Source organism: Lithobates pipiens, unplaced genomic scaffold (genome assembly GCF_037356315.1).
Source record: "Lithobates pipiens isolate NorthernLeopardFrog02 unplaced genomic scaffold, aLitPip1_a1.2 Scaffold_23, whole genome shotgun sequence".
In the NCBI taxonomy this organism is placed as follows: Eukaryota; Metazoa; Chordata; class Amphibia; order Anura; family Ranidae; genus Lithobates; species Lithobates pipiens.
The window spans coordinates 260,996,367-261,022,657 of record NW_027507785.1 but is presented as its reverse complement, the minus strand read 5'-3'; the positions used below and the strand labels follow the sequence as shown (position 1 = coordinate 261,022,657).

Here is a 26,291-nt window from a genome sequence, read left to right as displayed (position 1 = left end):
TTGACTGCTATGACAGTTTCAGTAGTATAGTAAAATAAATTAATTGGATTGTTTGGCAGTTTAAGGCAAAAAGGCAATGCATTGCTCACCGGCGAATAGTAGTAATGGTAGCCATCCAGGAGGGACAGTGCCCAGTGCCCACTGTTGTACTTCAGTATGTGCAGCCCTGTATGAAGCTGTCTCGGGTCCCAGCAGCGTCTCTCGGGTCCCAGCAGCGTCTCTCGGGTCCCAGCAGCGTCTCTCGGGTCCCAGCAGCGTCTCTCGGGTCCCAGCAGCGTCTCACAAGCACGAGGAGCGTCCGCGGGGAAGGTGCCAGCGTCTCAGCAGGGAACGTGCTTACGAGTGCGGCGTCTTATCCGCGAGGAACGTGCAAGCCGCCCACAGAACGAGTGATGTCATCCGAAGTTTCTCCCACCGCTACTGCGCATGCGCCATTTTCGGCGCCATTATCGGCAAGAATTCTCTTTCGGCAAAATCCCGAAAAGGCCATTTTCGGCCGATATGTTTCGGCGGCCGAAATTTCGGTGCATCCCTACTTCTGAATTCTGTCTCTTTCTAAATAGCATACAATCAATCAATAAATGTTTGGTTGGGTCAATCGCAAAACTCTAAACTTCCCAAAGAGAGCAGTTGGAAAGATCTCCAGCGGCAGTGCTCACCATTAGAACAATAGCCGCATAAATCCAGGAGAGACGCTCTCCCATGTAGCTTGCCCCGTATGTGCCCAACTGCCGGGTACATGCATGCTGGCCACATGGAAAGTGACGTCACCTTGCAGCACGGCCACTACCGCTGGGCATGTGGAACCACAAAGCCCAGGCATCCACACTGCGCAGCCGCTCCTCCAATCCCCGTAGGAGGGGGCAGCATGACCCACAGCCAATATTGCCAACTTTTTTGTCTATCTGCAAAATGCTGATAACACTGTTTTCGGCTGCCGAACTTTAAAAAAAATGCTGCTATAATTAGCTTATATGGTATAATTCAGGTAATATCGGTGAGGAGAGCATATTGAGAGCTGTCTCTGATGGTTCTTGGTTATAGGTGCAGACCTCAGTGCTGTCATTACTACTCATTGAGTCAGTACCTGGAACCGGCATGCAACCAGTGAAGTATGAAAGCATGGTTTAAGAATAAAAAACAAAAGAAACAAAACCAGTTTTAGGGAGTGTTGTGATAGACATTTCTGGAGGCTTTAGAGATGTAGCGAAGCGCCAAGAAAGTGTCACGGGGTATGAATTCTGATGTAAAGCAGAGCAGATGTAATAGTGTGTACAGGACTGTAAGGTTACTATTTTATTTAGTGATAAATGCTTTCAGAGTGCTTGAAAAACTTGGGTCAAATGTCACAATTTGAATGAAGTGTAAACGAGGCCTTAGACACTTTCATACACAATACTCTGTGTAAATCATATTTAGATTATAGTAGAGGGCTTACATTAACGAGAACAAGGTTTTGGGGATCGTTCACACCAACCCGGTGTCCATTGGTCAGGGGCAGTAGGGTTTGCATTGCTACATTGCAAGGCGCTATTTACTTTTTTTTTTTTCCCCTTTATTGAAGTGTTACAAAGAGATACTTTGTTCAAGTCTATGTACTACATTGCATTGCAGTGACGCGTTGTAATGATTTGTGCTGCGTAAGGCCGGATTGATGCTGGTGCGCTGCGGTTAGGCCGCTCTGTGGGTGTATGCGCAGCTCACCATGTGTTTTTAGGCGCAGTCCCATTGACCTTTAGCTTGCGCTTTCAGAAAATGTGGCAAATAAAGTTCTGCAACTTGCATTTTGAGCGCATTTTTCAGAGAACAAGGCAAAAATGCACTACCCAGTAGAAGTCATTAGGACCGTGGCTAAAAATGTGTGTAAAACGCACATGAACTGCGCAGTAGGGATGCACCAATTATATCGGCCACCAAAAATTATCGCCCTAAAATAGGGTTATCATTTTGGTACACCACTACCACGCATACATCTGTGCTGCTGCCAAAACGCAGTATACTAGCGCATATAGGTAAAAGTGACCTAGTGTTCTGGGGTTGTACTCCTAAGACGGGGATGTTCTTGTGATCATGAGTTTTGTCTGGAAGACTGGGAGAGGGACTACAGTTCATTCATGTGTTCCTCAATGCTGGAATAATGCCTAAAAGTAAACCAGTTCCCTATGATGATCCCATGTGAGGCGATATGACCGATTGAATGCCTGTAGCTGGTTAGCCTCTCCTACAGAGATCTAGGTTTCTTTTGTTTGCTACCTTGTGTGAAGTGTACCCCCTGTGACTTTATGGTGTACAGTACATTGTACCGGGAATTTGTGCTAATTTGCCAAGTGGGGGCCGGAGTCATTCTATAGCACTACAATGCTATGGAATGTGTATGGAAGTGATGCTGTAAATCTAAATTGGGAGATGTGAGCTGGTGAAATGGCGTAATAGCTAAATATAGTGCTTGAAAAAAGCGTCATCTGCAGTCTCCATGTGAAAGCCCGAGTGCTTTCATGCAGGGGCGCTGCGCTGGCAGGATGTCAAAAATAGTCCTGCAAGTAGGTATTTGAAGCGCTTTAGGAGCGGTGTATACACCGCTCCTAAAGCGCCCCTGCATATTGAAATCAATGGGCAGTGCCGCCGTAGTGGCACTTTGCGGGCACCCTTAACCCTTTATGCAGCCGCTAGCGGGGCTTAAAAGTGCCACAAAAATGAAGGTAAAGCGATTTACCACCGATGCCTGGGAGCTGACAGTGTGAAAAGATTCTTAGTACAGAGGAAGGATGTGTCTATTTGGGAAAATATTTCTATTTCATTGTGTGCAAAACTTTTTAGTTTTGGATAGAGTAGAGGAGTTTTTATTGCTGTCTTTGCATCCGTAAGTAGGCGCCACGTACACTGCTGCTGGTAAACGGACATTCAGAGGCAGTTTTTTCAGCTGCCCCTGAACTCCTCCAATGTTATCTTATGTGTACATGTACACAGGTTCGTTTAATGCTGTTTTTAGGCAGTTGAGTTTAGAGGCTTTTTTTGGAAGCCAAAAAATGAGTTCAGACGCTGAGTTTGGAGGCACTTCGTTTACAGTTGTTTTTTGTTTTTGGCTATTTTGAGATAAAAACATTTTCTTCAAACTCGCCTAAACGTGGCATGTAAATGTAGCTAAACTGACAATTTAAAGATCAGTTATTATCTGTCAAGTTAAATCGTTCAGGAGAGGTTGTAAAAACGTCCCGTGTACATTAAGCCTAAGGCCCCTTTCACACGGGATAGATCCGTGATGATCCGCCCCATGAACATCCGCTTGCTCAGCAGGGATCGCTCTGTTGATCCCCACTGAGCAGGCGGATGACAGGCACACTGTGCAGGGACCGCCCTGTCAGATTTCCGCTCTCCTCTATGGGGGAATCGGATGACCATGGACCGTCTGTCCGTGTTCTTCCGATCCGCTCTACAGAAGGATAGAAAAATAGGATTTTCCTCCGTCTGCAGAATCAGACCATAGAGGAGATGGATGATATTGTGTGTCAGCGGATGTTCCTCCTGCAGACACCCGCTATTCCATAGGTATGCATGTATGTCCGTATTTCACCTGAAAACGGATGGATGAAATACGGCCATATGGTCCGCACATGTGAAAGGGGTCTAAGGCTTGGTTCACACAGGGGCAACACGACTTTTGGAGGCGACTTGGACGCGACTTACAACAGTACTTTAAGTCGCCCTAGGCCAGGCGACTTGCCGTGGCCAATCAGAGAATGAGCTCTCAGGGGGGAACTCCTTTTGAGAGCTGATAATTCTCTGAGAGTCGCCTCCGTATAGACGGAGATCGGACTTGGAGGCGACCTCCATTGAAATCAATGGGTACCAGTCGCCTACAAGTCGGATTGAAGTAGTACAGGAACATTTTCTGAAGTCGGAGCGACTTCAATAGTGTGCATTAAGACAGCTCTCATTCACTTACATTGATTTCTACATGTTGTGCGACCTGATGTGACTTGGGGCGACTTGAAGTCGGATCTGAGTCGCCCCTGTGTGAACCGGCACTTAGGGGGAGATTCACCCTCTCTGTTTGTCTTGTTTACTACTATTATTGAAAGTAAAAGAAAATCCCAAATTTTGGGTTGTCCCCAGAAAAGTAAAAAATGGGAAATCTTCCAATGGGGACAGTAGATTCCTTTAATTTGCAGGGATTTCCTCTCACTTCCTGTTTGGATATGGGACAGGAAGGTAAGGGAAATCTCCACAATGGAACACGGATCCCAGAAAAAAAGAAATCTGACAGGTTATAACCCTCCCTTGCTTTATCCAAAGTAAAAAAAAAAAAAAATAATTGCATATAGTTCTACTTTAAGGGTTTAATTGCATAGCAGTGTTGCTAGAGCCACCATGTAGTCTAGGTTATGGTCAGAATTCCCTGTTATCTGTGTATTGTGGGGCTGCCATTTTTCAACGCTTCAGACAAAGAAAAAAAAAAACCTGAGCTTTGTGCCACCACGGGTACACAAACATTAGTCTACAGCCAATGATGGGAAGGAAGGAGATGGTCAACAACATGACACACCATATGACCAGTTTACCAGGACCCTGGCAGGTTTTTTTTCTTGGTGGTGCCAAGATGAATTACAGGTGGTAGTTGGGCTGGGCTTTCCACCAGAAATGTAAAACAGGTAAAATATCACCTACTGCATATTTTTTGTTATACAGGGCCTACTTTAAGAACTTTATATTGCCATTCCGTAGAATTCATTAAGTCATTAAGAATCGAGATCGCGATTCTTTCCCACTTGCGATCTTAAAGAGGAACTGCAGTTTGCTCACATAATTTGTAATAAAAACATCTTTGCCATTCTGAAGCTTTCCTCCAACCACTTTGCATATTATTTTATATATACTGTGATTCTGTACTTGCCAAATATGCTGCAGAAATCTCCCTCCACTGAGTCTGGCTGCAACCATTTTAACTGTGGGCAGCTAAAGTTGATGCCTTTTCAATTCCTGGATTTACAAAGGCATACCTCCAGCCCTGCAGCTTTTATTGGCTCTCTTATGACTCATCCCCCTCTCTTCCTGGCAAACTCTTAGCAGAGTGGGAGAGAGAAAGCTGTGCATGATGTCATAAGCCTAGGCTAATGACCAGACAAGAAACAGGAAGTGGGCTGTATAAGGTATTTACTGGCAGAAAAAAAATGTTTTACTATCCAAAGTTAAAACAACAAGGGCAGAAGATTTGTAGATGGAAAGAAAAAATTACTGAAGGTCCGCTTTAACAAAGCATTTTCCAGATTCTATGCAGAGTTCTCTACTCAAAGCAACAGCTGTCAAAAAAAAACAGGCAGTCTTTTCAAATGCAATTTTTTGGGGGAAAAAATACACTGAATTTAAAAATAAAATGAAACAGTAAAGTTAGCCCAATTTTGTATTATGTGAAAGATAATGTTACACCGTGATAATCGTAAGAGAATTGTGATCTTTATTCTAAGGGAAAAAAAAATCTTGATTCTCATTTTTCCCAGAATTGTGCAGCTCTACTATTACAACACGCTGGCTTCAATCCAGCCTCCAGTCAGGCTTTCTATGTCATTTCTTCCAGATTGCATTATAAATCCTTGTTCAATCCGTTGTTTGTTCCCCCAAAGTGCTTTGGCTATATCTAATTTTCTCCTAACCATATACCCTGACATGGTTCATCTGTTGAGCAATTTGACTTTCGTGGTCAGAGAAGTAGCAGCTTAGGGCCAGGACCTGATAACTACCTGGACCATAAACAAAACTCTGGCCAGGGAAATGTACTTCATATTTTTTATTTTTTTGTTAAGATCTGCTTAACTTGGTCCAGCACTCATACCCCTCTCAGACTTCCATATGTTTTTAATAATACTGTGGGGGTTAATTACGAAAGGCAAATCCACTTTGCACTGCAAGTGCACTTGGAAGTGCAGTCACTGTAAATCTAAAGGGTAAATCTGAAACCAAGGGAAGCTCTGCTGATTTTATCGTCCAATCATGTGCAAGCTAAAAAGCTGTTTTTTATTTCCCTCGAATCTACAGTGACTTTACTTCCAAGTGCACTTGTAGTGCAAAATGTATTTGCCTTTCATAAATAACCCCCTGTGTTTGAATCTGACCATGTCAGGTCATTGTTGACAAGATATTTTCCTACGGTCATGTGCTGGCACTTATGGTTGATTTTATTTTTCAGGGAGGTCCAGAAAGCAGTGAACACAGCGCAGGGTCTGTTTCAACGATGGACAGATCTTCTTCAGGATCCTTCTATTGCTACCCGGGAGGAGCTGGACTGGACTACTAATGAACTACGTAACAACCTGAGGAGTGTTGAGTGGGACCTTGAGGACCTCGATGAGACAATTAATATCCTTTTATAGGCCTTATGTAAAGTGTTGGCAGTGCAGCCATGGAATCCCAGTTCATTCCGATTAAAAAAAGCTCCAACATTGTCTTGGAATTTTTATGTTGGCCTGGTTTTAATTCTGTCCAATGCTTATTTAGGCAACCATTCATATTGATAGGCCAAAGGGAACGGGACAGGGGATATTGGTCATACCAAGCCTACAGGCCAAAAATCATTATCCAAATAAGCGGGATCAGGCAAACATACTTAAATAATTAACAAGAAAAAAAAGAAATGCCATTGTTGCCCACAGCAACTAGCCAAATTCCAAATACTTTTGTACTGTTTCCTTTGAACAGGCTAGTGAAAACAGATGTCTGACATTTTACTTTGTCAGCTGAGTTGCCAGTACTTCATGTACTTTTTCCGGACACTGCACAGACCAAGCATAAATCAAGCTGCAATAATGTTCCATTCACTACATGGAAAATGTGTACAGAAAAAGTGCTGCGTTCAGTAAATCATGCTTTAAGGCCACATTAATGGCATTCACTATCTGTCAAAACATAGTGCAGAGCGTTACAGAGAGGTGTAAATTATCAAGTTGGCAAGATACCAGTGAATCCAGATATCGGCTTATCCATTAGGTGGTCCATTCCTTTAATGTCCAGTTATCGTTTTAATTTAAAGTTGGATAAATAAAGTCAGGGTGCATCAAAAGGAGAAGTGTTTGTTTTATTGCTGTTTGCGTTAATGAAGCTCCCCCCAACCCCTGCAAGAAAAAGTCAGTGACATTAAAGTTGTATAAGGGCCAGGTCACACCATAGAAATGCAGTCCGGTTCCTTTTTTTGCATGCATGTTTTTGACACGTTTACGGTGCGTTTTTTGATGCAGTCCAGTGCATTTCCCCTCCTTCCTTTTTTCTTAACCTTAAATAAGGACATGTGCATTCCAGTGCGTTTTTTTTATGTGTTTTACAGCGTTCCAGTACAGACTAGTGCAGGAAAAATGCAGCATGTTTTTTTTTTTTTCTGCAAGCACTGGTGTGATCTATGCCATTGAAAACCATATAACGGTGTGTTTCCATGCGTTTTTGATGTAGAAAAAAAACTGGCCTGCATGTGGTGTGAACTGGCTCTAAAACCCTGAAAAAAGTTTTTTTTTTTTTAGCTTAAAGTGGAAGTAAACCCTTCTATCGTTTTCAGTCAAGGAAGCCACCATCTTGGCCTCTAATAATTCTTCAACTGCCATAATGCTGCACATGTGATCAGTTATGACACCAGCTATTGGATGGTTTGAAAGATTGGTTGAGAGCACAACCAATGTGAACGTTAACATTTCCGGCGTGCTGGGAATGTAAGTGTTTTTTTGAAACTGGGTTTACTCCTGCTTTTAAAGTGGATGTAAACCCTCACATATACCCAGTGAAGTGAACAGCCTCAGGTGATACACAGAGATGAAACAAATCTCCCTACATACATTTTTACTTGTTTATCTGCTGTCTCTCCCTTTCTACATTCTTTTGAAAGTGTACATTGTGTTACAAATCATTCTTCCTCTTCCAGGAGTGGGTGGGGAGTCTGGGCATACACTGCGTGAGAGCTGATTGGAGGAAAGGCACAAACTCCCCCCCCCTCCACAGGGAATGAAGGAACTCGCAGAGCTGCAGGCTGAATAGACCAGCTCCATGCTTATTGGTTCCTCGACACACACATTTTTTTATCTGCTTTTATCTGGTGTGTTGGAGAGCTTGTCAGAAGTTCTCATTATGATAACAGAGGAAGGGAGCATCATAAAAACACAAGACTTAGGACTCTGGAGAGAGATGAGTAAACGCTACTGATATATGTACCCAGGTCAGATTTCATGAATGGGGTTTACAACCACTTTAACAAGCTTAAGTACAACAAAATAAACATTCCCCCGTAAAGCTTGACATCATCTTTCATATTATACAAAACAATTGGGTTATATATTTTGTTGTGTTTTTATTTTTAATTCATTAAAATTATTTTTTATTTTTTTGCAAAATACCGTGTGACATAAAAATGTATATATATATAAAAATAAATATATATATATAATATTATATGTGTGTGTGTGTGTGTGTGTGTGTATATATATATATATACACACACATTAAATAATGTATGTGTATGAGGTTTATAAGTAATTTTCTAGCAAAAAATACTTATTAAACCTATAAACAATGCCAGAAAAGGATTGGTCTTCCAGAGGGCAGAGATCTTTTAGCTCCAAATTATAGCTAGACATAGAAGGCTGGAATTGATGCAGGGAGTTCTCTGCTAGGGCTGGGAGCTTTATTAACACAAACCATGGTAACACAATAAACAAATCCTTTTCAAATCAGTGTTCAATGATGCAGACACTGGAAGAGATTCTTTTTTGCAGGCACAGTTTTTATCCTCTTATTGATTTATTTTTGCTGTATTTATAACTACAATTAGGATTTAACAAAAGTGATGAAGGCCATGAGTGCCTGCCTCTTCCCTCTCATGATCACCCTATCAGATGCAGTCACCGTTTAGCGTGAATGGGAAAATCAGTTGTTTGGAGAAATCTAACCATGTATGACTAGCCTTAGGCTAGTTAATGATTGGCTGGCAGGGATGAGCAGGGTTCATGCAAAACTGAAGTGATTCAAGGATTGACTTATTTTATAAGAATGGGTAACTTTTTTTCCCTCTGTCTTCCCCTGATTATTGCCATGTTCTTTTTATACTTCCTGACACCTTAATGAAGGTACTTGGTATATAGAAAGGATGATTGGGGCTAGTTGCATTGAATGCTATGCTTTTTATGAGCAACATAACCTGGAATCATTTTTGTTTCAGAGGTTTTATGACAGAAGGACAGTCCTGCTGTCCTTGCAGTTTGAGTCAGCTCTTCTGGTACAATAGAGCTGAAGCCAAACAGGAAAGTCAATTGTTGCCACTATTTACTACAGTGTTTTCCTTTATTCTGCTCACGTATTGTTGAATCCAATCCTCGTAAGTTCAGTCTGGATCCAGCCGAGATGAGGCAGAGAAAAGCTTTTATCAGCGAAACCCGGCAGTGTGTCAAGGTGAGAATCACAGCAGGGATCTGAGTGAATGTATAGCATTGGCTTGTGTGAAGGCTCAGGGAGAAGGTTACATGAAGTGTAGCCATTTCCCACAGGTATTTGGTGTCTGCTTAGATCCTTCCTGCAAGGTGAATTACAGTGCCCTTTCATATTTGTGCCCGTATGTCCCTGGAAAAATAAGCAGGGGGGTTGATTTACTAAAACTGGAGTGTGCAAAATCTGGTGAAGCTCTGAATAGAAATCAATCGTCTGCCAGTTTTTTTTTTTTTGTTAAAACTCAAAGGATAAGTTCACCTTTTCCCAAAAATTAATAAATGCATTATTAAATTTTTTTTTGCAGGTACAAAAATGTGCATTTATAATTTTTTGTTGCAGGAGCCTGTAAAGCATTGCACCAGCGATTAGCAGATCATTAGTGCTATGCAGGTCTCCTGCAGATCTGTCAGTGTATTGGGCTTGCCTGTACCTCGTGATACATTCTGACAGGAAGACTCGATGAACTACCCCCAGGGTATGTAAACAAAGCAGATCACCGTTCTGACAGGGGAGAAGATGGAGAGCCCGTGTTTCTGCTAAGCAAATTTCTTCCCCCAGTCAAAGCATCCCTCACAGTTAGCAAGCACTCCCAGAGAATACATTTAACCCTTTCATCATCCTTGTTGTTAATCCCTTCCCTGCCAGTGTCAATACATTGACAGTGCATTATTTTTTTTTTTTTTTATAGCACTGATCACTGTAATAGTGTCAGATTTGTCTGTCGCAGTCCCGCTAAAAGTTGCTGATCGCCTCCATTGCTAGTAAAAAAAATAAAAAAATTCCATAAATCTATCCCATAGTTTTTAGCAGCAAACTTTTGTGCAAACCAATAAATATTGTGTTTTGTTTTTTTTTTTACCAAAAATATGTAGCAGAATATATATTGGTCTAAATTGATGAAGAAATTTGATAGATATATATATTTTTTTTAATGTTTTATAGCGCAAAAAATAAAATCCGCAGAGGTGATCAAATACCACCCAAAGAAAGCTCTATTTGTGGGGAAAAAAAGACATTAATTTTATTTGGGTACAGCATCGTAAAACCACGTAATTGTCAGTTAAAGTAACGATGCACCGTATCGCAAAAATGGCCTGGTCATTAAGGGAGTAACACACAGCTGCACTAGATTTTGAACTCTGTAGTCTTAGGCCCCTTTCACACAATCCGCCTGTCGGTTTTTCTTCACGGATCCTCCATTCACCCCTCTGGAGTGACATGTCCACTGACATCTGCAGCTATCCAATCCTGTCCACATAATCTAGACGGATGGTGGTCCTATTTTCCATCCATCTGGCAGATTAGATCGGATCAGATATGATCGGTTGAAAACAGACAGGAGGTCCGTTTTTGCCCAATCTCCCCATAGAGGAAAGTGGGACAGGGTCTGACTCCGCTCTGCACAGTGGAGCAGATATGGACCTGTCATCCGCCTGCTCAGCGGGTATCAGCGGAGCGGTTTCCCCCGCTGAGCAAGTGGAGGCACCTGTGTGAATGGGGGCTTAGTAAATCAATCCACATGCAGCAGCAGTTTAATTCTTCTGTTGTTTTGTTATATGCTCACTATTTAATAATAATTTTAAAGTAAAACTATGCTATATCTTTAATTAGTAGTCATCTTTAAGTAAATATAGTTTATAACATATTTTGAGTTGTACTATATTTCTTCGATTTGTTGATTCTTGTCATGGTTTTGTGCACGTTTTACAATATCAACTACCGTATCTTGATTAAAGTGGAATTTTGGGCCCTGTTCACACATACTGCAGTGACCTGAGTTTTGTTGCACTGGAAGAAGGTAGGTCATCGCAAGGAAACAATTGTTTTCCATGTGTCATGTTCACACCACAACGCTGGTGTCATGTGCAGTGCGTTGCTACATGTATGCATTTTAATGCAAGGCACCTAAATGCATATCAAAGTTAGACTGTCTGGGGAAAAAAAAAAGCTTTTTATTGTTTTATTCCTTACAAGAACCCATACAGCAGCCATCTTGGCGGGGGAGTAGAGAGTGAGCAGTTGGAAGCTACCTAATGAGGTGTCTTAATGGCAGGGTTTATAGAAATAGATGAGTGACATTGTAAATCCTGATATAAGGTCCAAAACTGCCCTTTACTGTCAAGTTGTGTGAGCAATGGATGCACTAAATAGCTCCAATTGGCTTGCCCCAATCTCATCCGCCCCCCCCCCTCCCCCTCCTCAATATGGCTAGCATGATCATTAGGGCTGTTATGCTAGACATCACATTTGCCAATACCTCTCCAAAACAAAAATGTGTGTGTGTGTCTCTATTTTTCTCTTCATTCCTTTTCTCAACCCATAAACAGGAAATGATATGATGTCAGAGAAAATAACCTGCAAAATTCTTAAGGCTCCATGCACACTGGGCTTAAAAAAAACATCTGTTTTCCTTTGAGTAATAAAACGCTTATATAGAGCATTTTTTTGTACAAAGCTCCAATCAGAAATGCGAATGAGAAGTGTTTTTGTTTCTGCCTCCTAAACGTTGAGCTCAAAATATGCCTCTTAACGTCCTAATGTGTATGGACACATAGGATAACATTGTGCTGCTTCTACAGGCAGAACACAAAACTCCCGTAGAAGCAACATTTTTTAAGCCAATGTGCATGGAGAATAACTATTTAATGCGCATAAAAACATCGACATGTGATAACATGCATGCCAACACACTTCAATGGAAGACCATGCATATCCAATTTTTCCCACTGGCCCAAAGACTTTAGGGTCCACCATTGGTCTGCCACAGATAATGTAACTTCTGTGCACTGCACTTAAATCATCCTGGCACCCAGCTGCATTCTTGGCACGCCAGCCGTGTACACTGCATGGACCTGTATAAAAATGAATTGCTAGGAGCAAAAGGCAAGGCTTTTTTTTTTTGGCAGCTTCGACTTTGCACAAAAATTTGCCTCATAGCAATTTTTTATTAAGGAATTTTTTCTTTGCTTTAACAACTGATTAAAATTAAGTAAGGAATTAAGTTTTTCAATCAGTCAGATCCGCATGGTAGACTTACAAATGAAAAACAGAGGAACATTAATAATGTCAAAGGAGTCGGATGGTGGGAGATTGTTGGTTGAACAGTGACTGCAGCCAATGAGCTGTTTGGGTATTCTGACAGCTGCCGTTGCTATCATAATACAATATTCAGCTACAAGAGATTTGTCCATCCATGTAGTATGGATTGGGCAATTTGATGGCTTTCTCTTGTTCAGCCCACGTGGTGTATGGCCAGCATTACTGTGCAGCAGTACTTAAACACTTGTGGACCGCCCACCGTATATATACTGCAGTAAGGTGGCCACTATGTGCCAGATCACGTACCTAGTACATGATGTTACACTTCCAAGTCTGGGGCATACACACGTGCTCTCGACAACCTCCTGTGATCACACACCGTAGGAGCCCAGCAGTGGCATCTCCCGCTTTCATATTTGGGGGGCGGGGGCAGGCACATGAGGGGGACAGGGACAAAAGTAGGGGGTCCAACTATAAAACGCAATTTTGTGTGTGTTATATACATACACACCCTGATCGGTGCCCATCAATGCAGCCTACCAGTGCCCAGATCTCCCACTGTGTCACGGAGCTTGAATTTAATATCCCAGCGGCCACTGTAGCAAAGTCCCAGCTCGTATGATTATATGTCACACTGATTTAATTTCCCAGCATTGGATCAGTGTTCCATCTATCACCGGACAGGAGCCAGTCTAGGTTGTCGAGGCAGGACTTTGTTAGAGCTGGCGCTTGAGGAGGGAGTGAAAGATGGGTGCACCGGGATGACATCCCTACCTGACACCTCCTCCCCATTTGTGGTACCCTGGACGGAATGCACGCACCCCCCGTGATGCCTCCGGGGACCAGGGAGGCAGCAAGATGAGCAGGCAGTGCCACTTGGGCTGCAGCGCCCCTGCCTCAGCTCGTGGTACCTGGGTGTTGGGGGGGGGCACAGTATAGTGATGCCACTGTTGCCCAGTGGTGGGTATTGTGGACTCAGTGTCTGCCGGTACCTGCCGCTTTAGTCGGTACACATGCACAAAGGTTATCTGCCTATGTAAAGAAGGCGGATTGCTGTTCTATGAGGTGGGAAGGCATTGATTCTGTGTTCTTACAAAGCAGGGACACAGGTCTTTGCCTTCCTTTAGTAAAAACACCTCCTCCACAGTACACAAGCATGGGGTAGAAACACATTTAGCCCTTGATGATAACCTCTTCCCAGCCAGTGTCATTAGTACAATGATATTTTGGTATATACTGCGCTGTGATGATAAACTTTATCAAGCTGCCAACACCGCTTCTAGACAAAAAGCATAAATGGAAATAAAAAAAGTATATGTGTAGCGCTATAACAAAGACAGAAAATTTTAAAATGATACGTGTCATCATATAAATCATAAGACAAGGAAAAGCTTATTCCCTAATAGTGAAAAAAACATAAACCACATTAAGGCAATTGAATAAACCTTTGAAATGCAAATATAAGTGAGAAAGATGAATAAAAATTATAAATAATAATCATTCGTGAATATCATTGACACGTGTCATTAGTACAGTGAGAGTGCATTTTTTTTTTTTTTTTTAAGCACTGATCACTGTATTAGTCCCCAAAAAAGTGTCAATGTCCAATTTGTCTGCCGCAATATCGCAGTCCCGCTATAAGTCACTGACTGATCGCCGCCATTACTAGTAAAAATTAAATACTAAAATAGAAAACACTGCGCTAAACCCTTTTTGCTCTTGAATTTTTTAACAAAATAAATATCCCAGTTTGTGGACGCAATAACTTTTGCACAAACTAATCAATATATGCTTATTGTGATTTTTTTTTTTTTTTTGATTTTTTTTTTTTTTTACCAAAAACATGTAGCAGAATACATATTGGCTACATCTTTTTATTGGATGCTTTATAGCAGAAAGTAAAAAATTATGTTTTTTTTTTTTTTTTTTTTTTTTCAAAATTGTCAGTCTTTTTTTGTTTATAGCCCAAAAACCGCAGAGGTGATCAAATACCACCAAAAGAAAGCTCTGTGCTTATGTTTTCAAAGGAGTTCAATTTTTGCCTGGAACTTCGCATTTTAGGCTGGGTTCACACCGGAGCGATGCGGGAACGCCACAAATCCGCTGCGTTTTCTCGCATCGCATGCCTCCCGCCGGCAGTTCACACTGCCCTATGCGGACTGCTGGGAGTGTCAATGAAATCTTAATGACACCCCCAGATCAGTCCGCATATCGCAGTGCGATCTGCAAACTCGGACAGGAATCGGATCGCATGGTGTGAACACCCATGCGATCCGATTCTGCTGCGGACCAAAAAAAGGGTCTTTGCGGCGGGTGCGATGCGAATTCAGCCATACTATCTGTATGGCTGAACTCGCATCGCACAGAGATCGGATGTGATTTGCACTGCAGTGCGGTGCGAATCACATCCGGGTCTCCCACCCGCAGCGGTGTGAACCCAGCCTAAAGGATAAGTTCACCCTTTTAATATATTACACCCATATTCAGGTTTCACCGGCCCCCACTCCCCTGTTCTACAGCTAGCGGGAGATCTCTCCCCCCCCCCTTTGATTTAAAACTAATAAAGGTTTTGGTTGGAGTTGGGCCTTCAAAGACTTTAGCCGGAAATGAGACAGTAAAGCTTTGTGCTTTTATGGCTGTCCAGTTACTTTGCATTGTCATGTGAATGCCACGCAGAGTGCTGACATTTTCCGGACCGATTTTATTACCTAAGGTGAAAATCTATGTGAAATACGTTGCTAAAATTTGCCAAATATCTGTATTTTTTCTTAGATTTTTTTTTTTTTTATGTATTAAAAAAAATAAAATAAAAATGCCATTTGTTGTCACAAGCATAATTGGCTTTAGATTTTCAGTTCCCAGAAGCTGACGGGCTGTTGATTTAGATTTCAAACGGTAACTGATAAAGGTATTTTTGTCTTCCCACACAGGAAATGAAGGATCAGATGACCAGTCCATCTGTTCAGGCCTTAGCTGAAAAGAAAAACCGGCAGGTGAGCGAGCTTGCGCAGCTGTTTGAGCCTGTGACGTGTGGTCTCCTTGGTGAACAGTACTAGGTCATACTGTGGAGGGAGTATGTGTGTGCATCACTTTCTCTGCTCTCAGGTTACTAGACTTATTGTCTGTGCTGCGTGGCCAAATAATATCCTGGATCTGCTTTGCTGTAGAAGTCTTATAGACATTAAGCTTTCATCACGTCTATAGGTCTTCTCATTCATCACCTCGTTATGAACAGGTCCAGCAAGAAGTAAGGGCGATTAACAATGATTCTATCCAAGTATAAAAACACCTTTTCAAGTTCATTCACAAACACCACATCAGGTGCGATCAGCTGTGAGAACCACAGTAGGGGTTCCTGTGATTAGCTGCAAGTAGGCAGCCCCATTGAAAGCAATGGAAGACTGCCAGCTCGAACAGCTGACCGCACCCACTCACATGTAAGGCCAGCCATACACGGTTCGAATCTCCTGCTAAACCGCCCGAGATTCGAACCATTAATGGGCAGGCTGAATGTACCAAGTTGATCGATCAACTTCAATACAACCAGCCTGCCAGATTTTCTTGCGATTTATTGCTTCTATAGCTGCTGGCAATAATCACCACCTTTTACCAGCAGGGATGGCTTCCCCCACCCCCTGCCAGGAGAAGACAATGGCCCGGCAGGAGGGATTCCTGCATGAACACGTCTGTGTGATGGAGGGAATCGTGCAAATTTTGTTTCCTGCAATCTGTGTTTGCAGGAAAGAAATTCACACTGTATATGGCCTGCCTAAGGCCTCATGAACAATTAACGCTGCCATTGGCATCTGGAGGTTTTGTGTTTTTTATTTATTTTTTTAATCTCAAAGCATATAAAAATAAATTTAAAAAAACTGCATCCAGGGGCAGAATAAAAGCTTGACGCCTGTAAATGCGCCTAAACTCACGTTTAAGTGATTGTAAAGTCTTGTTTTTTTTCCCTATAAAAATAACAAACGTGTTATACTTGCCTGCTCTGTTGCAGTGGATTTACACAGAGCAGCCCAGATCCTCCTCTTCTCTGGTCCCTCTTCTGTGATTATGGCCCCTCCCTCCCCTTCAGTGCCCCTACAGCAAGCAGCTTGCTTATGGGGCCAGCCAAGCTCCCTGTGTCTATTCAGATACGGAGCCCCGGCCCTGCCCCCTCTCTCCTGCTTGGCTAGCTGACCTTGATTGACAGCAGAGGTAGCCAATGGCGCTGCTGCTGTGTCTCAGCCAATCAGGAGGGAGAATCTCAGACGTTATGGACATTGCTGGACAGAGAGGGACCTTAGGTAAGTGTTAGGGGGGCTGCTGCACACAGAAGGCTTTTTATCTTGATGCATAAAATGCATTAAGATTTAAAAAAAAAAAATTCTGACTTTACAATCCCTTTTAACACTAAGCACACTTAACGCTTGAGCTAAATTATTATTATTCTGGCCAATAAATTTACACCCCAGCACTTGACACTTCTAAACACAATTGCATGCAAGTACAAGCATCAGGAGTTTTTACTAACAAAACCCTGCTGCCAGGAGGAAAGGCGTGTAGGAGAGATGGTCAAACGTCCAATGTGCATGAGGCCTAATTGCTCAGGCAGCGATCACATGCAAGTGATAGTCCCTATACATATATTCATGGCCGATCACTCGAATGTGAGTTTTCATTTCCTGGCTTCTGTGGTTGAGAAAGAAACTAATAAAGCACAGTATGTGCTTGACTAGCTTTAATGGGGTACAAGGATGACATTAGGGATCTAATAGACCCCTAAAGTCACCCTATAGATGACCTGTTTTGTCCATTGTGCTATCACATAGGGGGCACACATGTCCCTGTCTCCAAAAAGATTTATTCATGCTCTTTATGCATGCTGGTGATAGTAGAAAGAGTTGTATGTTACAGAACTTTTTAGTAAATAGGACCAGAAAAAAAGTTCATGTGGTTCAACCTATTCGAGATGTCTGATCATCCAGGAGAAGGCAAAGCTAACCAGCTTCCAATATATGCCCAAAGTAGGGGAACAAATTACTCCCTGAACTTGTTGGGTTTTTTATTTTTATATATAAATATAAAAAATTATATATCATTTTTTTTTTTTTTCTCACTGATTTTGCATACGGTGGGTTGTCTTATTTTTGTCAAAATTATGGATTAACCCATTATGTTTTAAGATTAATTTTTATATTCTAGATCAGATTCTCCAAATTTTCTAAACAAAGGGCCAGTTTACTGTCCTTCAGACTTTGAGGAGGCCGGACTGTGGCCAGTGAGAGCAGATAATGCCCTGGTGTCAATGGGAGTAAACAATGTTCCATCATTGGTATAAATGGGAGGAATATTTCCCCTATGTTGGTATCAGTAGAAGGAATAGTGTCTCGTTGTCAGTGGGAGGAACCGTGTCCCATTGTTGGGGTCATTCGTAGGAATTATGCCCGGTTGTTGGTGGCAGTGGGAGCAATAGTGACTTGTATCAGTGGGATTTAGTGCCCCAAGGGCCGGATAAAAGCAAGCAAAGGGTCACATATGGCCCTCGGGCCGCAGTTTGGAGATCACTGTTCTGGATGCTAACCAATTTCTAATGTGATTTTTCAGGCACTTTTAGGTGAAGGGACGAGACGGGGTTGGAACAGTGAACCAGACAAGTACAAAGGGCTGGACCAGGAGATCCAGTCAGCGAACTCACAATTTCTAGATGGGCAGGCTTCACAGCAACAGGTAAGATGTCCATAATACAGGGAGTGTGTGGCAGGTATAGGGGGTTATTTACAAAAGGCAAATCCCCGTTGCACTGCAAGTGCAGTCACTGTAAATCAGAGGGGGACATGCAAGGAAAGTAAAAAAACATAATTTTAGCTTGCACATGATTGGATGATAAAATCAGCAGAGCTTCCCCTCATTTCAGATCTACCCCTCGGATCTACAGTGACTGCACTTCCAAGTACATTATATATATATATATATATATATATATATATATATATATATATATATATATATATATATATATATATATATATATATATATATAAAGAGGGGGGAGATGGATGAACAATGAGAGATCCATTGTACTCGTGTATGAAATTTAAAGGGGTTGTCGGCATTCTAGAAAATGGTAGCTTCTTATTCAGAGTCCCCCACACACAAACGCACATCTGGCATCACATCAGTGGCAATGTAAACAACACTTTAGAGACCACTCTGTCTTCCTAAATAATTGGATCCCAGAGAGACAAAGACCATGTAAACTTTACCTTTCTATGACAAGAAAATGAGCCAAGGAGACAAGAGCTCACAGTTAATACCTCGTTATCACTGGACATGTGGCTTCAAGTCTGTGCTGCCCAGCACCAGGACATCCTGTGTGCTTTTTCTATAGAAAGTGAGCGGGAGGGACATAAGTCTTTTGCGCCGCTGGGTTAATGAATGCCTAAAAGAATGATGTTGGGAAGAGTGAATGGCTTTGTATCACGCAGTGTAAATCCACCTCTATTCTGCAGATTACCTCTCCTGTGGAATACCTTTGATGAATGCATTGTGAAATGGGCACTGGGCTAAATACACAACTCCATCCAGATCATAATGATCGTATTCGGATTGCCAGCCTGTGGCCTATAATTCCATAGTTCCAGATGTCTGTAGCACTACAGTCAGGATTACATATTTGTTTTCTCTTTTGTAATATTTCGAGCTCTGCGGATGAAGCCAAGCTGTGTATTTTAATACTTGAGCAGCCCATAGAGGAGTCCTTATTTTATTTTTTTTGCTTTACCCAGCGGGCTGAATGAAAAATACTGTCTCGATTCCCCCATCCACACGCTTAATGTGGAAGGGGGTATCCTCCCTGCTGAGCTATTGTACTCTGACAGCAGGGAGACTTCCGGGTAAAATTCGATTGAGCAGTTGTACAGAAGTCGATTGGTATATCAACTCCTTTACAACCACAGTGCCAATACATGGATTGAAATTTGGTTGGTCCATGCTGAACTGGCCATACATTTTGATCTATGTATGGCAAGCATATTTTTTCCTTCTACAAACAACAAAGCAAATCATGCATGCTTGGAGTACCTGTTTTTCTTAAAGGGAACCGTCTGATCATAATTGCATAAAAAGCAACAGTGCATCCAAAATTCAAGCATGTGTAGTAGCCTAATTTTTCGGCCAAGCAAGTGCTGACTCTGGTAGCACACTATATATAGTATATATAGAAACCACCAATCCCTCCATTAGTTAGACTAAAGTGACACCACTGCCAGCCAGATACAGCTCTGGGGTGAATGGAGCTTAAGTAAGTCAGTGCAAATGTCAAGATTCTCTGTTTAGCATGCATTTGGGAGCCATTGGGTTACATGGGTGTACAGAAAACCATGTAAGGATTTACTAACTGTACACTTTTATGAGCTAAAAGGTACAGTATAAGGGCTGCTTAAGCCTTTCTCAACTTTTTACCCCAAGGAACACTTGAAATCCATGCTTGTGTCTTGAAGAACCCCTACTAAGGTCAGTGTGAAAAAATACCTCTTACATTGATGATCAGTGGGAAGATGCCACACCACCCCCCTCTCGCTATATCTTCAACGTAACCACTTCCGCCCCGGAAGAATTTACCCCTTTCCTAACCAGGGTAACCATTTTTTTGCGATACGCACTGCGTCACTTTAACTGACAATTGCGTGGTCATGTACTCAAACAAAATTGATATGCTTTTTTTTTTTACCACAAATAGAGCTTTCTTTTGGTGGTATTTGATCACCTCTGCGGTTTTTATTTTTTCGCTATAAACAAAAAAAGAATGACCATTTTGTAAAAAACACAATATTTTTTTACTTTTTGCTATATTTTAAAATTTTTAAAAAACTAATTTTTTCATCAGTTTAGGCCGATATGTAATCTTCTATGTATTTTTGGTAAAAAAAAAAAAAATCGCAATAAGGTTTTTTTTGATTGTTTTGCACCAAAGTTATAGCGCCTACAAAATAGGTTGATTCAAGTCATATGTATGTATGGTGTGTTTTATTTTTATTTTTTTTTTAAACTAGTAATGACGGCGATCTGTGATTTTTTTTTTTTTTTATTTTTTTTATTTTTTATTTATTTTATTTTTTTTCGGGATTGCGGCAGACAGATCGGACCCTTTTGACACTTTTAAAAAAAAAACATTGACATTTTATACAGCGTTATAACTTGCCACTTATTACTGTATAAATGTCACTGGCAGGGAAGGGGTTAACTTAACACTAGTGGGTGATCAAGGGGTTAAATGTGTTCCTTCACTGTGTTCTAACTGTGGGGGGGGGGGATGGGACTGACTGGGGGAGGAGACAGATCGGTTTTTCTATATACTAGGAACACACAATCTGTCTCCTCTCCCCTGACAGGATGTGGATTTGTGTGTTTATACACACAGATCCATGTTCCTGCTCTGTCACAAGCAATCGCGGGTGCCTGACGGACATCAAGGCCGTCGGACACGCGCATTGGGTCCTCAGTGACGCGGTGGGCATGCGCGCATGCCCCTTAAAGTGGCTGCTTGACGCCAGGCAGTTGGCATGTGGTTATAGAGGAGGTGCAGCCTGGGTGAAAAAAAATGAAGTCAGCAGATACCAATGCTGTAGCTGCTGACTTTTAATATTAGGGCACTTGGCTGTATAGGGAGCCCATGATGTCGACACCCCAGCGGGGACCGTCTCCCGTAAGTGGCAAAGGGGACCCCGGAGGGGGAGGAAGCATATCAGCGGAAGTTCCACTTTTGTGTGGCATTCCACTTTAAGGGTCGTACACACGGGCCGAATATCGGGTGGCATCGGCCCGTGTGTGCCGCAGCCAGTCTGACAAAAGCCGGCCATTCAGCTGGCTTCGGTCAAAGGGGCATGACCAAAAAAGTCTGCTGATCAAAATCTGTTCAGCGTTCTCAAAAAAATGGCTTAGAGTGCAGACCAGTGTGTTCTGGCGGGAGGGGGTTAGCCTCCCTGTGAGAACACAAAAGCTCAGCAGGGGAGATAACTGTACTAACATTGCATAGTTAGTACAGTGGCTCCTCCTGAGTTCTTCAGTTTTTTCTTTCAGCCTGCTGGGTTGAATGAAAGAAAACTGTGTGTGTACCAAGCTTTAGGGTAATGGTCAGAATTCCCCCTTTGCAGATGGCTAAAAATGATCTGTGTGACTGTGTAGTTGGCCCCAAAACGTGTGTTTTGTTATTCTGAGGCGTGTGTAAAAGAAATGATTTCTGAACTGCAAACATTTTCCACCATGAAAAATCTAGGTTTATATTAGGACGCATCTTCAAGGCTTTCAAATGCTCTTTTTGAATGTGTTTTATTTTTTTGTTTTTGTTTTGTTTTTTTGCCCTGGTTGTTTCTAAGTATATGTGGTATGACACTGCTGATTTTGTCATCTCTTCATTCACCTTTAGATGATCATGGAGCAGCAGGACGAGGAATTGGGGCTGGTATCTCAGAGCATCGGGGTGCTGAAGAACATGTCGCAACGCATTGGAAATGAGCTGGATGAACAAGCTGTGTGAGCGTCCAAATAACTAGAAGCTTAAGTTTTTAGGGTGGAGGGATTAAAAAAAATTTTTTTAATTATTTTCATTGCCGAAATTGACGTCTAAAAAAAAAAAAAAAATCTATATATTTTTGTAAATAATTGTATTATATTTGGACTTTTCAATTAATATCATGTGTTTAAATGAATATGAATTTATTATCGTCACTTTTTGAAGTGATGTTAAAAAACAAAAACACTTTCTGCATTTTTGGTGCATATTTGGCAAACCACCCCAAAAACACACCTCCCTATTGAAATACATTGAAAACGCAGCAGAAAAGCAACAAAAATGCACAGTGTTGTGTTCTTGATGCATTTTTTGAGTCACATGACCTATGAAAAACACACCATAATCAAGGTGAAAATGCGTCAAAATCGCTGTCGTTTTCTGCAGCTATAATCGGCACAACGCTGAAAACCTTATTTTCGGGCTATAATTTTTGATACATCGGTAATCTAAATTCTTTTTCAGGTCTTTTGACTAAACCTGCTATATTCTCTTTAAAGGCACTATTGGGACCCGCCAAGTATTATACATAAACAGGCACTTGGTTACATTTAATTTATGTTTATAAACGTTCCCTTCTCTTTTTTCACTTTGTAGTTAATGTGCAGTGGAGGGAAACATACAGTATTTCAGTTATCAGCCTTTTTTAGGTTGAGAAAATGTAAACTTTAATAGAGTTGTATAGAAGTATGTTAGTTTAATTATTGCGTATAATGCAATTGAAATATTAAAAGCTTCAGGTAAAAATCTCTGCCATTTTTCTTCACTTAAGGATGCTGGATGACTTTTCACATGAATTGGACACAACGCAATCTCGGATGGACAATGTTTTAAAGAAGCTGGCAAAGGTGTCTCATATGACTAGTGGTGAGTTGGAAATGCGTCAGCCAAACATGGTTATAATAATAAAAATGTAAAACTGTGTAGCTTTATCAAAATATTCTATTTAGGCTTCATGCACATGGGAGCATTTGCCTGTGCAGCTTAAAGTGATATTAATGGTTCATATTTTTTATTTATTAATTTTAAATAACAAACATGTCATACTTATCTGCTCTGTGCAATGGTTTTGCACAAAGCAGCCCTGATCTTCTTCTCTGGTCCCCCGCCGGCACTCCTGGCTCCTCCACCTTGACCAGTGCTCCCAATAGCAAGCCGCTTGATATGGGGGGCATAAGGCACACAGAGCCATGGCTCAGCCCACCTCCTGCTCTCTCTTCATTGGATCACTGGTTGTGATTGACAGCAGTGGGAGCCAATGGCTCTCGCTGCTGCGTTAGCCATTGAAGAGAGACTTGGGACAGCCAAGACTCTCGTGCATGTCACTGGATCAAGAAGGGGCTCATGTAAGTATTTGGGGGGGCAGCACACAGAAGGTTTCCTATCTTCATGCATAGAATGCATGAAGGTAAAAAAAACTTTTCAGCCTTTACAACTACTTTAATTATGTTGCATATTTCTGGTGCCCGCGATGTCCCGGAGCTGCATACAGCCACCTACAGGCATGAATTGGTAAAGGTGGCTGTATGCAGCTAAGCGCCGATGTGAGGGTAAAGTAGCACAGGCGTAATATTCTGAACGCAGGTAGTGTTCGTTTTTAGGGCTTTAGGTCTGTGCACATGCTATGTATAAGAGTGTAACGTAGAGACATTACCGTTTCATAATAATACCTTTTATTGGTGCAGTGGATACTGTGGATATTTTCTATAGGAGTTGTCTTTTAAATATGGCCATCTCTGTATGTATGGTAATGTTTATCCTGTTTGTTGTATGAACATGTTTTCATTACAATTGTGAGCTTCCAATAAGCATTAGTACTGAATGAAGGTGAGTGGATATTTTTTATCTGTTTGTGTTTCTTTTTATTATTATATACCCAAAAGTACAAAGCTTTCTCTTTTAAAAAGAGTCATACAACTTTTACAAAAAACTGTAACCCTTGGTTACGTAAAACTAATAGTGATTTAAGGCATCCCTAAAGTAATCCATAAGTCGAAAAGTAAAGATTTACCATCTTAAAGGTAATATCTAGAAGTTATTTTGCCTAAGCAGTACCCTGAAATATCTACGTATTACCCTAGATTGTGCCTAAAATAAACAGCAGTGTACTTCTGTGCCTTCAGCCTCATTGCAGTGTATCTTCTGTGTGACATCTTATGAGATTTGGTAATATTACTACTATTTTGCTTACTGTTGTCCTTGCTGCAGGAATGCCACCCACAGTGTTATTGTGTTCTGCCAGCGGGGGGGGGGGGGGCCTTCTTGGCCATCAGAACACAATGAATACTGTTAGCAGCTGTAGCCGCTGGCAGTAATCGCATGTAAAAAAATCCGACAGGCTGGTTGTACCCAAGTCAATCCATCGATCAACTTGGGTACAATCGTTCTTGCCCCCATACATAGATGTAATCTGGACTGATCCCTGTTAAACCAAACAAATTTTCTATCCGTGTATGGCTGGCATTACTGTTGCTCAGTCAGACATCTCATGATATTCAAAGAGATGTATGGGAATGTTTTTGTGGCATCATATTTACCTAGGTGGATGCAGCATTGATCTGATGCGACATCTGTCCCCCGCCGAATCTAAGACTAAGTACTGAGCGATCTGCCTGAGCAAAAAGCTGGTGACTGTCAGTCCCGCTCTCTGCTGTGCCCCCCCCCCCCCCATACTCACTGGAGTTGGGTGCCGGTCCAGGCATGTGGGTGGATCCCGACATTATGGTCACAATCTTTCCAGAGCCTGGACCAGCTCTGTGATGTCAGCCGACAGCTGGCTTCAATCCGCTGTCAGCTGAAAACAGGTCACAGGTATGCAGAATGGACTGCACTCCTGTGATCCATAGAAGTACAACCAAACAAATTTTGGCTATACCTCTCCTTTAAGGAACCAATAAAAAGGTGTCGGGGGAAGGACAGTGCTGTACCTTCAGACCTAGCTTCCCTTTTTGGATAAGTGAAAATTGTAGGTACCTACTCTTAAGGTCTCTGAAAAGTTTAATCTAAATGTAAAAACTGGGGTGGAGAGCTTTAGTGTGGTTGAAGCCATAGGTATTTCATGGGATTATTCATCTATAGCCTTTTGTATACAAGGTGTAAGGCTGTAATGTTCACACCATTAAGTGGCCTGGTGGGTAAAGACCAGTCCTTTTATAAACTATGTTGAGCACCTGTAACAGTTGAAAATGCTTGTTATTAAGATTTTTCATGTCTTTGTGGAAAACTACCAATCTTTCTATTTTTAGTAGGAAAAGGGGAAAAATAACTCGCCTACTCAGGTACTGTAGGCCAAAATGCAGGAGGATGTGTGATGGGTCCTGAGGCTTTTGAGGATGGCCAGATGTCTCCCCACCTGTTCTCAGAAAGACATCTGCCTGCCCATGGCAAGCCTAAGGCAAAAACCGGATAACACACAAAGTCAGCCATCTTTAGCATCTCTGTTTTGCATATATTTCATCTTATGTACCACTAGGGGTGTGTGTGTGTGTGTGTGTGTGTGTGTGTGTGTGTGTGTGTGTGTTTTGTTTCAGTTCTTTTACTCATTAAAGTGTATCTGTCATAACATAACAAAGTTAGCATCATTCTTACCGTTTATAATAAAAGGAGATAAGAACTTTTTATTCTTCAGTGTTGCTTGTGGTTAAGTGTTCATGATAACATTTGGGACATTGGGGTCAAGATAAAGGCAAGTTTGGGCACCTGGGGTGCCTAGAATCAGAGCTGCAGATCTGCCATTTAGTTGAGGGGATACATTTTTTTTTTTTTTTGTTTTGTTTTGGATAGACGGGAAAGGGATTAGACCAATTTGCCAGGATTTTATTGTCCAGTTTACCATTATCATTTTTTTTTAAATTTTTTTTTTTATATTCAAAGAAAAGTTTATTTAGTTCAACATGAACAAACATAATCAGGCTTCAACAATTCACATTACATGGTCAGTACGTTTTGCATTACATAATCACTGCAAAACCGTCTTGGATGAGACAAATGTTTCTATATAGCCAATATTCTGTAGGAGTTCACTCAACCAGCATTCCCTACCAGTAGTATTACCATTATCATTGAAAGTGAAAGTAAAATCAAATCCCAAATTTTGGGTTATTCCCAGAGACGTAATACTAGGGAAATTGCCCAATGGGGACACTAGTTCTGCTGACTTGGGGGTCCCCAAAGAATTCCCTTAATTTGCAGTTATTTCCTCTTACTTCCTGTTTTGACTATGGGACCAGAAGTGAAGGGAAAT

At 41.6% G+C, this 26,291-nt stretch overlaps 1 protein-coding gene across 1 annotated transcript in view; it reads left to right on the top strand.

Moving 5' to 3' along the window:
- Positions 1-26,291, top strand: part of STX6 (syntaxin 6) — a 42,951-nt gene that overhangs the window by 7,965 nt on the left and 8,695 nt on the right. Inside the window, exons 2-7 of the mRNA XM_077453104.1 lie at positions 6,182-6,351; positions 9,323-9,417; positions 15,423-15,485; positions 18,085-18,207; positions 21,905-22,011; positions 22,821-22,915. Coding sequence (XP_077309230.1) covers positions 6,182-6,351; positions 9,323-9,417; positions 15,423-15,485; positions 18,085-18,207; positions 21,905-22,011; positions 22,821-22,915 — 653 coding nt within the window. The remainder of the gene's footprint in view (positions 1-6,181; positions 6,352-9,322; positions 9,418-15,422; positions 15,486-18,084; positions 18,208-21,904; positions 22,012-22,820; positions 22,916-26,291) is intronic.